At 39.8% G+C, this 13445-nt stretch overlaps 1 protein-coding gene across 1 annotated transcript in view; it reads right to left on the bottom strand.

Annotated features, from left to right (window-relative positions):
• dnah5 (dynein, axonemal, heavy chain 5) overlaps positions 1-13445 on the bottom strand; it is a 171460-nt gene that overhangs the window by 43007 nt on the left and 115008 nt on the right. Inside the window, exons 59-62 of the mRNA XM_056257650.1 lie at positions 10134-10310; positions 8168-8371; positions 7126-7305; positions 6330-6467 (exon numbers count right to left, since the gene is read on the bottom strand). Of these exons, the coding sequence (XP_056113625.1) occupies positions 6330-6467; positions 7126-7305; positions 8168-8371; positions 10134-10310 (699 nt within the window). The remainder of the gene's footprint in view (positions 1-6329; positions 6468-7125; positions 7306-8167; positions 8372-10133; positions 10311-13445) is intronic.

Here is a 13445-nt window from a genome sequence, read left to right as displayed (position 1 = left end):
AGAACTAACACAACACTAGCTTATATCTATCTTTAAACAAAATGTTGTGCAGTTTAACGTTTTGCCTTTTATTAGATATGACCATTACAGGTAAAAGGAAGTTATTGGTAGATTAAGTGGAAATGGGACACAAGACTGTCCAGACTCAAAACTGCATCAAAAGATAACATCTAGGTTACTAATGTAACTCCCGTTCCCTGAAGGAGGGAACGGAGACGTTACGTCAGGTGACTGACGAATTGGGATCCCGTCTGAGAGCCCAATCACCTTTCGAGTGTAAATGGCACCGCAAGCGAGACACTGAGCGGGTCCGCCCACTTACTAGCTACTTGTAGCCAGTACACACAGACTTTACTCTAAGATTGTAAAACCTTGCAAAAATGTTAGGTGTCACCCAGCCCACAGCTTACAAATGTCTGCCAGCAAGGTACCATACACCAATGCCCAGGAAGAGACAACACTCCGAGTGGAGTGAGCTCTCAACCTAAGGGGGCAAGGCTGGTCTTGAGCTTGATACGCCAAGACTATGGCATCCACAATCCAGTGGGACAACCTCTACTTGGAGACAATCTTTCACTTCTGCTGGCCTCCATAACAGACAAAGAGCTGGTCTGAGGTCCTGAAGCTCTGCATGCGGTCCACGTACAAGCGCAAATTGCAAACAGGACAGAGCGGAGCAAGGGCTGGGTCGTCCTCCTCCAGAGGCAGCGTTTGCAGGTTCACCATCTGATCCTGGAAGGAGGTGGTGGGAACCTTGGGCACAAATCCAGGCTGAGGTATCAGGATTATGCGAGAATTGGCTGGCCAGAATTTCTAGGCATGATTCGTCAACTAAAAATGCCTGCAGGTCATCTCCTGACAGAAGTGAGCGCAGTCAGTAGCGCTGTCTTGAGAGACATTATCTTCAGCTCTACTGACTGCAGAGGGTCGAATGTCGCTCTCTGAGAGACAGACAAAGGCCAAGGAGAGGTCCCAAGAGGGTATAAGGTGAGGTCAGGAAGGATTCAGCCTCCTCGCGCTCCTCAGGAACCTGTTGATCAGGTTATGCAGCATCAGTTCTGGGAACCAGGTCCGGTTGGGCCAGTACGGCGCAAATAATAAGACCTGCTCCTTGTCCTCCCTGACCTTGCACAGTTCTGAAGTACTAGTACACTAGGGGAAATGCATACTTGAGAAGGCCCATAGAAAAGCAAGGACTGACCACGGGCTGAAGGTTTGGCGACAGGCCAGTGTGATTGCCACCCAGTGTGTGCCACTGTGCCATTCCATAGTGCTGAAGTGGTCTGATATGATGCATCCTGGGCGGCGTGACTGCGGCTGCGGATGCCATATGCACCAGGAGCCTCTGAACAGTGTCAGTGGAACCGCCGTCCTGCCCTTGAATGAAGTCAGGCAGTTCAGCCCTGACTGAGCATGATCGTTCATGAGACATGCTGTCATGTTTACCGAGTCCATTTCCATATCGAGATAAGAGATACTCAGCGTGGGGGAGAGCTTACTCTTTTTCCAGTTGACACGAAGCCTTAGATGGCTGAGGTGCTTCAGCACCAAGTCCCTGTGTTTGCACAACTGCAACTTCCTGCAACTGCAAGGAAAAGAGTGTGCCAGGATGAGCCAGTCGTTGAGGTGGTTGAGTATGTGAACACCTTGTTCCCTCAGAGGGGCAAGGGCTGCCTCCACGACCTTTGTGAAAATGTGAGGCAACAGTGATAGTCCAAAGGGGAGGACCTTGTACTGATATGCACGTCCCTCGAATGCAAAGTGTAGAAATGAGTCTCCCTGAGTCGAGGGAGAATCGAAACATAAAAGTATGCGTCCTTCAGGTTGAATGCATCAAACCAATCTTGGGGTTGAATGCATTCGAAAATGCGTCTCTGCGTAAACATCTTGGACGGGAGCTTCTGAAGGGCCCGATTCAGAACTCGCAGGTCCAAGATTGGTCGTAACCCTCTGCCTCTATTGGGTACAATGAAGTACAGGCTGTAAAACACTGTCTATAAGGCTCTATCACATCCTTCGCCAGTAGTACTGCGATCTCTGCACGCAGGACAGGAGTGTCCTTGTCCGCCAGTGAGGTGAACTAGACGCCGCTGAACCTGGGGGGAGGCCGGGCGAACTGAATCGCATAGCTGAGTTTGAGCCAGCGAGATGGGCTGGAAAGCGCTAGTCAGACTTCCAGATGCCGTACAAGCAGGGTCAGAGGGACTACCGACGTACCTGCAGTGCGGCAGCGTGGGCACAGGGGCCGACCCGGAAGGCACATCTACCCAGAGTGTGGACAGAGTGTGCAGTGCAACACCTACCTGGCTCCATGTTTTGGCAGGGGTCATGTGAGAAGGCATCCTCAAACCACACACCACTGCCTGCTGAGGGGAATGAGAGTGGCAAGGCATAGTGTCGCACATTGCCATTTACACCTCTTGGGACCCGGAGATAGAGAAAACTGCTCTTTTACTGAGAATTTGGGTACCAAATTCAACAAAAGATTCTCCACCCCGGTACCCTTTGGCAGCCCCACCATCGAGGGTAGTGAGAGAGGAGGAGGCGCCGGAGCGATTTCGGCAGAAAAAGATACCTTCCACAACTTTGTGACCTTCTCATGACATGCACCTCTGGGAAGAAAGGCACAGGAGTGGGACCACACCACACCAACACTTTCTGGAGAGCTTCTTCCGGCTTTGTAGAATACTGCAAATGGTTAATTAAACAGCTGCATCAAACTAAACGCTCTGCTCCGAAGCTAAAGCTAAAATGAGCGAGTGCTGCAAGTTTCCTTATATACCCGCTTCACGAGGAGTGGTTTGCGATGCAAATCTCGCTCGCAATGTTCTGTTTACACTCAAAGGTGATTGGGCTCTCAGACTAGATCCCAATTCATCAGTCACCGGATGTAACGTCGAACTTGACTGACTGATGACTATGGGTCTTACATGTCAAGAGCACATGCCCTTCTTCATTTTAATTCCTAGGGTACAGATGATCACTTCTTTATATGTGGAAATGAGTAAATTAAGAAAACTAATTAAAGTGTTTAAAGTCAATTCGTAAGTTTATTCAATCATTGGTTTAAGTAAACATCTGTTCTCTTAGGTATGATCAGGCCTGACGCAATCAACCAGAAAAGGATCAGTCAGTCGCAAGCTGTTAATCACACAATTATCAACTAAATTATAAAATGTTAGGAAGGCTCGTTATACATTGTGAACTGGAACATTGATGTTTGCTTCAAACCATTTATAAAGTTAGTATTAATTTTGTAGAGGAACACAGAGTACAAGCCTGAATGATTCATCTGCAAGATGTTTTAGGTTTGTTTGCAAAATTGCTCATTACATCCAAATTATATGCAAAAATGCTAATGAGTGATTTGGTATTTACTTCAGGCACTAAATGACAGCTGATTCACCATTTTTCACAGAATAATTAGAAAGATAATAGGAAAAATCTGGATTGTGGTTCATTTTATTTGGGCTCCAGCTGGATTTTAAAGGGTTAGTTCGCCCATTTAAGACATGAAGTTTTATGCAATCCTTACCAGCACTAAAGTGCATACACACTGACCCACTCTGTTGTCACCTCCCTGGTCAGAGTTCTGGCCGCTGGAAGTTTTTCAATAAAGTACTCCCGGTTATTTTCCGGGGCCACAAAACTGTGCGTTTTTAGCAAATTGTACCAATATCCCTATATACTGTTTTTATATTAGACATCTTTTCACGTGTTTTATAATGGAGTCTAAACATCAGCTTGTTTACCGTACAGTTTAGACATGGGATCATAAAGTTAGTAAATAGAGCTTATCCGTGGTACTGGTAGGCTACAGCAAAACTCTTTCATTTTCCTTTTCCTCCTTGGTTGGGGATGTAATCGTCTTCGCTGAAGTGAGCACTACACACACGAAAATCCTTGATTCTGGATATTTTAGCTCCCGCAGAGTAGCCAGCCGATGGCAACCAGCCAAAGCTGTCTCATAGTCAGTGTTGGGGAAGCTACTTTGAAACTGTAGTTTGACAAGCTAAAAGCTACTCGTAAGTTAAAGTAGTTAAACTACAGTCAGCTACCCTTTTGGAAAAGTAGTTAGCTACACTACAAGTTACGATCAAAAAGTAGCTGAAAATAACTGAATAAGTGTCTGAGGAATGTTTTAAGTAAAATATTTAGTGTTTAAAACAATGCAATACAATTATAATTTTTATTGTTTTATTACACACAACACTCAAATATCTCAGACTGTGTGTCAAAAGTGCAAAATTGCAACAAAAACAACATTGCAAGAACAAAATATACATCCAACGTAAATTGCATGTATAGACTTTTTCTCAAAAATACAGATTGTGAGATGGTTGCATTTTGGCAAGAAAATACATTGAACAACCGCTCACATGTGGCACTGACAAATGCACGTTAAACTCGCTCACATGCAGTGATGGAGCTCGCAGAATTTACTGTGAAAGAAGAACCTGAATCACAAGCTGCTTGTGAGCACAGTTCGGTTCGCTCTGAAACCAGTCACAACAAATCTATACACCAATTTAATTAGATCAAAGCCTTTTTCGTGCGATAAAAAAACTAAGATTACATTTTTTGTTTAACTGACAAACATGATGACGCAAACTTTAGTGGTCTTTTATGTTCATTACAAACTTGCGGACAGATCATGGCGGTTCAATGTAATTAAATCAGAAATAGAAATTTGATGTAACATAGAGAGCAACAAAGCAGGATAATTAATACATTTAAAATGGCTATTAATCACCTGTATGTGCGTCCTTAAATTTTTGCTTGAGGTCTTCTGTACGTCAGTGAACCGTTAGCCGCAAAATGCGTGATTAGACAACAGGTGGCGGTAATGGCAAAAAAAATAGTTTGTAATCTAACAAGAAGAAGAATATCCTTGCATCGCGCTGATTCGCGCAGGCTCAACAACACGCAATGTAGCTTTTGCTCGCGCTACACCGCTACTACTTTGCTCGCGCTACACCGCAACTGAGTTACCGCCAAGCTACTGAAAAATGTAGTTAAGTTAGTAGCGTCGCTACTAACTTAACTACTCCCCAACACTGCTCACAGTTATATTCGAAACAGGAAAACGATGGAATCTGAACTTTGATCCCGGCACATCCTTGTGGTCACAGCCTGGGAATTTACAAGTTCGCACCATTGTTAATTTAATACTTTTTATGTCGTTGTCAATCGATTGTGTAAACACTATGGAACAGCAGCTGATCGGAACGTGCCCACTGTTGACGTTGACAGCAGCGCGGATTGATAGAAATGGATAGAAAATAGTGCCGATTAAAACTGAGGTATGAATTTTGACCGGCGTGTTTTTTGTGTGGTAAATTAATCAAGCTTTGAAACGCAAATCATTTTTTCACTTAAAAACACACAGTTTTGTGGCCCCGGAAAATAACCGGGAGTACTTTATTGAAAAACTTCCAGCGGCCAGAACTCTAACCAGGGAGGTGACAACAGAGTGGGTCAGTGTGTATGCACTATAGTGCTGGTAAGGATTGCATACAACTTCATGTCTTAAATGGGCGAACTAACCCTTTAAGGCCCATAGAAATATTCAACAAATATTTTGTCAGTGATTTATTTAGGGTGATGATTAGGAGGCCATGATGGACAGAGGCCAATGGGCAAATTTGGCCAGGAGGCCGGGGTTACACTCCTACTCTTTCGAAGGATTTTTAATGACAGAGAGTCAGGACCTCGGTTTAACGTCTCATCCGAAGGACCATGTGGCCACTGTACCACCTGACTGCTTCATATTGCCGTTGACATTGTTGCCATAAAATTGCAAAATTCAGAGTCTGAAGGTGATGATACACAGGGCAACTTTTTGAGCAATGTTGCAGGGCAATCTTGCCGAGCGATTGTTGCTTGGGCACTTTCCCATTGAACATGGGCAAAATACATTTCTATCTGGATAATTAAGATCGGTCGTGGGCCCTGTGTCTCATCTTGTTGCCCGTTGACGGCAACATTGCCCAGCAACATTGCTCAAAAAGTTGCCCTGTGTAACATCACCTTGAGGATGTATAACGTCACGTGTTGTCATCTCGCAATTATGATAATAACAACAAACCGTGAACGCAGCATTTGAGCCTAAAACAGAGGTGTCCAATAATGCTCCTGGAGGGTGAATGAACTGTAGAGTTTAGTGCCAACCTGCCCCAACACTGGAGTCTGGAAGTTTCTAGTAATCCCAAAGACCTTGATATATTTATTCAAGTGTGTTTAATTAGCGGCCAATCTCTGCAAGACAGTGACCCTTCAGGAGTTGGATTGGACACCACTGCCCTAATCTATCAAAACACAGTGGTTACCTGTTTCTCCATCATGGCCTTCTCATATTCAGCCTGAACTACATCTAGCTCTGCTTGCTTAGCATCCAGTTCTGCCTGGGCTGTCTGGAGGTCCAAATTAGCTAAGGTCAGCCTGTTCTCCTGCACTGCCAGATTAGCCTGAGGGTGATGGAGAAAGAGAGAGTCATAAATGATCCAGCTCCTGGAAAACCACAGGTTATTAGGAAACAAGATATACTTTTCCACTGAACAAAACCGCTATTTTTGTTTCTCAGTTGCACACAGCATTTGTGTTTGAATTTTGAAATTGTCACACTTTGGAGTCCTAAGTGTTTTAGTGTTTTTTCCTTTCGTTTTACATTTAAGAGCCTCAAGATGTTGCTTTTTAAAAGCTTTTTAAAAGTTACTTGCTATTACTAGTCTGAAGAAGTTAAGTATTTGGGGAGTGGGGGGTTGCTCCTGAATATAAGAGGCATGAGTATTTTCAGTATTTTCAGAAAGAAATACATGCGCATATCTGCAAAAGGTGGTCAAGTTGTACTAGTATACTATCGAAGCTAACAAACATGAACTAACAGCAACTAAAATCTGCAAGTGTGCATCTGAGGCTTCAAGCAACCAATTGAAATTAAACTATTATATCAAAAGATGATACAATAATAAATGATGACCAAAAGCATATAAAGAATAATCAAATAATAATAGAAATTCATTAAATAAACCATAGTTTTTTACAGTTTAAATTATGGCCTGTTAGAAAAACTGATAACTTGACAGCATTATGTGAAAAAAATGAAAAAATATCAAGTGATCTCACCTTCAAAGGAAGCACTTCTTTATTGATAGAAAAGAAGGCAGCCATTGCTTTGGTCCAGGAGCAAAGACCTGCAACATTGCCGCACACCCTCTTGGCTGATTCTATGTTAAAGTCTACCATGTCAAAGTACGGAGAGAGGAGTTCAACCACCTCTTCATTGATGGTGTCTTTGGGGAATTGCTGGAGGACAAAACAAAAGCTGGAGTAAAACAATACTGGTGTACAGGATATGTCACATATTTGAATCTCTTGAAAATGACAATATTATTTCGATATTTGTTGCTCAGGCTCCTGTAAAGTTGTGAGAAGATAGAGATCATGCATGGAACCTTATCTTAAAAGCAAACAGACAGCCTTTAAAATATGTTTAAAATATACTGTATGCATGTAAGATATTGAATTGATTAGCTGTCAAAACTGGACTTGTTTGTGCAAGTATTTTAACTTGTTTGTGCCAGAGTTTTACCCAAGGGATTTTCTGTCGACTAAAAACCTAATTAGTCAATCCATCTGTTGGCTTTTGAAATTAGGTTTAATGCCAAAAATCATACTGGTAGAACTCCTACAGTGGTTACAACTACAGTGGTCCTGTATTGTAGCTATATATATATATATATATATATATATATATATATATATATATATATTAGACACTGCATATGTTTGCCGCCCACACATGCATATCAACAACGTAGTGTTCAGCAACTTGGCCCATTCTATCACAGTGGATTAATAAAAACAGAAATAGGTTTTATTATTCACTAGAAGACATGATTACTGTTTCAATGGCACATATTGCTTTGTTGTCACAATGTTATTTTAAGCTTTTTAATGGGCTGATATGGAAGAAATAAGCCGTTAATACTATATTGTATAGAATTCATAGCAGAGAAAAGGCTTGTTTAATTGTGTGGGTGACAGAGAATGGGAAATAGTCATTCAAAATAAAATAACCCTGTTTTTTTGGTACAAGAAACTTTGACTATATATTATAAGTTATATCACCTAAGGGCAAAAAATATCTGGTATTAAGCCTGAATACCTGTAGACTGCCCAGGAAGTTTCCAGCTGTCATGAGTTTTAGTGACTCTTGCCAGGAGGGCATGGTGCAGTTTTTCTCAGGATCAATTTTCACCATGTTCACTCTCCTTTGGAAGAGTAACAATACACAGTCCATAATACGCATGATGAGGTGGGGCGGTCTGCCCAGTGTTCGCACTGTAGCAATGTCTGATGGCTTTATGGTCTGTTTACAGATAAACAGGGAGAGAAATACAGAAAGAGACAGAGAGAAAGGGAATTAGACATCTTGTTAACATTCTGACATAGGAACTAGTATGCAGCAGCTCTGTGCATAACTTAATCCGAGTGGCAGCTGTTATGGCTCATGGTTGACAAAGTTTAGTGCACAACAGCTTAATGAGCAATACTTGATGGATTTATCTTTATGATTAAGTAGAAAGATCTTTTGAACCAGTGGGAAGGAGGGGGGTGGAGCAGGTGTATGTTATAGGGTTGATAGCTGAGGATGGGTTGTACACTAAATGGTAATATAAAGGGTTAAGGAGAGTGTCGGTGGGTGATGAAGCACATAGAAAGGGAAGTGGTAAAGAGAGGTGAGATCAAACACTGAAAGGGAGAAATAAGGATGGGAGAACACAGATGACAGATGTGAAAGGACAGAAGTGAAAGATATAAAGGAGAAACAGCTGAGAGTTTTTTAGTGAAAGATATAAAGGAGAAACAGCTGTGAGTTTTTTGAAGGATCATGACACACTAAAACAGATTTTAACATGATGCATGGTTTGCAACTTTATGAAAAACAATGATGGCATGTTTTAGCTTGAATATTAGGGGGGGGGGGGGGGTAATTTGGCATGTTTACATCTGATAATGGACACAATGACATGATGGCTCAAGTCAATAATGAATAGTCAGAATGGACAGAAAGCTAAACAATGCATTTATTGTTCCTGCTTCAAGCGCTAATCCGAGGAATCTAATTTTTTCAAAGTATTTAGAGCTCATAAAAAGGGATAAATTATATAGTCAATCACATAGGTTCTAGAAGATCTATTTAAACATTTTCCACAGTGTTCTTAAATAGAAACCAATATAACACTATAACAGGAACAATTTCCATTCCTTTTTATTTGTATTTGTAAATTACAGCTTTTGTAAAAAATGTATTTGATTAAACATACACTGCCATTCAAAAGTTAGGGGTCAGTAAGAATTTTTAATTATTTCAAAAAAAGTCTCATATGCTCACCTAAGGTGCATTTATTTGATAAAAAAATACAGTAAAACTGTACTATTGCGTAATATTATTACAATTGAAAACAACTGTTTTCTATTATAATGTATTTAAAAATGTAATTTATTCCACTCATGGCAAACCTATTTTCAGTAGCTATTAATCCATTCTTCAATGTCACATCCTGCAAAAATCTTTCTGATGTTGGTTTGGATCATCAGTGTTGAAAAACATTGTGCTGAGGAAAACATGATGCTCTTGTCACGGTTCTGTTATGTTTGGACTTTTAGTTTGTTTATCTTCAGTCACATGTCTCCTTTGTTCTAGTTTCCCGCCACTCTTTAGTCACTATGGTTACTGATTATGATTATTCATTCTGTTGGATTGCTGTCTGAGTGTATTATTAAAGTGTGTGATTCCTGTCCCAAGAATGATACAAGGTTACATTATGGACAGATCCATGGGAAGGATGCAGTGGGCAGTGGTGGAGGGAAGAGGTGGGGTGTGTGTTTGGGTGGTTGTATGATTGTACACGGTGTGTGGGGTTAGTTAGAGGCGGCTGCTGTCAGACCCCTGCTTGCTATGAGACCACCTACAGCAACCCTGCCATCACACAGTCTATTTTTAAACCCTCATAGACAGCATGTAATTACACAGAAGCTGCAGGCACCGAAATGCCCCATGAACATCACACTCCTCCCATTCTCTCCTCTTCTATGCTTTCATGTAATCGCTCCATACTGTTCCTGACCTGCAATGCTGCCTCAGCCTCTTCCAGAGCAGGCCTGGCTGCCTCCAACTTCTCTTTAGCGATGGCCTTGTCTGCAGAGATGCTGTCAACTATGGCCTGTGCTTTATCTTTGACCTTTTGAACCTCGACTTTGACCTTTTCAGCAGCCTGAGCCTTCACGGTCACCTCCTTCAACACCTGAAACAAAAATGAGAAAACGCTCATATTGTAAAATCTGTAGCATTTCATGCTATAATTCAGAGTCTGAGGTTATTCATTTATTATCTTAATGTTTCAGAGCTCTGTATTGATCTTTAGTTAGCCTGTGACCGGGAGGCGAGTCTTTCACCTAATGGATACTTTCAAACTTTATGCAGCATGACGGATTTAATTTAGAATACAATAGGTTGAAATGTATTTTTAGTACTTTTACAGGGAAATTGATCTTGGATTACTTTCCCATACATAAAGTTAAAGTCCCAAATGAAACAGAAGCAACATATCTTTGTTAAATACACTAACAGTCAAAATTTTTGGATCGGTAAGATTTTTAATGTTTTTAAAAGAAGTCTCTTTTGCTTACCAAGGCTGCATTTATTTGATTAAACATACAGAAAAAAGAAAAAGAAAAAAAAACTAATATTGTGAAATATTATTATATAATTTATGTCAAACTGAAATTTATTCCTGTGGTCAAAGCTGAATATTCAGCATACTCTAGTCTTCAGTGTCACATGATCCTTCAGAAATCATTCTAATATGCTAATTTGATGCTTAAGAAACATTTCTCATTATTATCAATGTTGAAAACATTTATCTACATTTTATTTCAGGATTCTTTGATAAATAGAAAATTCAAAAGAACATAATTTATCTGAAATAGAAAGCTTTTCAAACATTAAACACTACTGTTCAAAAGTTTGGGGTCAGTAAGAATTTGTATTTTTTTTTTTTTTGGGAAAGAAATGAATTAAATTAATCAAAAGTTACAGTAAAGACATTTATAATGTTACAAAAGATTCTATTTCAAATAAATGCTGTTCTTTTGAACTTTCTATTCATCAAAGAATCCTGAAAAAAAAATGTACACAACTGTTTTCAACATTGATAATAATAATGAATGTTTTTTGAACACCAAATCCACATATTAGAATGATTTCTGAAGGATCATGTGACACTGAAGACTGGAGTAATGATTCTGAAAATTCAGCTTTGATCACAGGAATAAATTACATTTTAAAATATATTAAAATAGAAAACAGTTATTTTAAATTGACATAATATTTAACAATATTACATTTTTTTTGTATTTTGAATCAAATAAATGCAGCCTTTGTGAGCAGAAGATACTTTTTTAAAAAACATTAAAAATCTTACTGATCCAAAACTATAGACTGGTAGTGTATATCTGAGTGCAACACACTTTTAAAAAAGAAAAAAATGTAGGACGGGGACTTGGTTCTATGCATTGGTTGTTGATTGGATTTCGAAATGAAGGCATTGCACTCAAAAGTGGAGGCAGATGATTGAGAGCTTACAGGTGCATGGTTTAAGCACACTAAATGACTGGAGAAATCCGGCATACGTCACCAGAAAGAAGTCTGTTGTTTTCACCAGAAGGTCCAGCTATGATATTTTGGTTAAAAATTATCAAAACATAAAAAAAAAAAAATGAAATGATACATTTTAATTTCATGCTGACTAAAGTTAACATAGACTCACAAAGACATGCACATCAGTCACAACAGCATCAATCAGTGCAACACAGTACATTACAATACATATCTCCCCATTCACACAATTCACTGTAAATAATCGTAACATATTGTACAGCCCCTTGGACTAAAGCGCATCAACAACTTTAATCTTCTCCTGGGGACACTTCAATTTTCTAACAGGAGATGGTTAACTAAAACGTACAATGGAGAGTTATCTTCTGAGCCTGTCTAATGAGAAGTTAATTGTATCAACTGGAGAGATGTAATTAACTCTGATCATTTTTTAATGGCAGTTTTTACAAGGTGTGAAATCTGTGATTGTATCAGTTACTGCAATTATCTGTGATGCATATCTGATTAAACTCTGTAAGCCTGGCAGAAATTCTCAAATAACTAGGGCTATTGATCGGTTCAAAATCAAATTGCATCAGCATCTTGTGCCATGAGAGCCATTGTTTTAAAGAGTATTTCAAAAACGTGTTTGGACTCCCAAACATACCGTACCCCTTTTTTAATCAATTATCTGCCCCTGTAATCATAATTTGCCTCTAATCTGTGGTGAAATGTATGTATAGGTTTTGCAGAAATGTAAGTAGAGGCACATATTTCCAATGAACTTGGGTTGCAACACTGTGTTCATGATAATATTTATTATGCACAGCTGAAATTCACATATAACTTTTTGGCACTTTTTCCGCCTAGGGAGAGAGAGGGGGGCGAGATAGGAACATGAGCTGGGATACTAACTCAAGTCTACCCAAGGCATAACCCTGCTTCATATTGATGCACTGCACATAAGGAATATGAATGTTTTCTTTGTAGAATGTAATTTGTTTTGTATACAAGAAAACTGATTTACTGTCAAAAATAAAAAAATGTATACCAGCAATATATCTCATTTTTGATAAAATGTACAAAAGCTATGGCCAGTTCCACAACCCATTGAGCATCGATCAGTCAAGGAACACAAACAACCAACAGTACAAAACTGGTGCCTCTGAGTGTGAAAATCAATGTCAGCATGAAAAGTTAAAAAAGTTTGTGAAAAAAAAACAAATGTTTTATTAACAAAGTTCGGGAGGAGCACGTTCAGATCATTAACACGAGTGGAGAGCACTCAAGCAATCAACGATAAGAGGTGTATATATATTCAGCAGTCTCACTCTAATTGTATGTAAGTGTGAACTCGTGAAACTAGTGCAGGCATGGGAAACTTTGGTCCTGCAGAGGTTCATTGCATCCCTAATCAAACACATCTGCCTGTAATTTTCAAACAATCCTGAAGTTTGGTTAGATTTTTTTTAGGTGTATTTGATTAGGTATGGAGCTAAACTGTGCAGGACAGTGGCCCTCCAGGACCAGAGTTCCCCATCCCTGATCTAACCTGGTAGGACTTGTACTCTTAAGGTGAGCACGCAGTCAATCTGCACAAGATGACCTGCACAATAGATTGGTTGTAAATAACTATAGGCCTGTAGCCTGTTATTTCTTTTAGGGACTCGTTTTGTCCACAGGACACAAACATGTCGATATCTGAGTAATAAGGTACTCTTGTCCCTGTACAACAAACCAAGAAGTGAAATATCGCCTGCAAATTTCATTTTTAGGATGATGA

Source organism: Rhinichthys klamathensis, unplaced genomic scaffold, assembly GCF_029890125.1.
Source record: "Rhinichthys klamathensis goyatoka isolate OS25496 unplaced genomic scaffold, OSU_Roscu_1.1 h1tg000006l_1, whole genome shotgun sequence".
NCBI classification, from domain to species: domain Eukaryota; kingdom Metazoa; phylum Chordata; class Actinopteri; order Cypriniformes; family Leuciscidae; genus Rhinichthys; species Rhinichthys klamathensis.
This window is presented reverse-complemented; position numbering and strand designations above follow the sequence as displayed.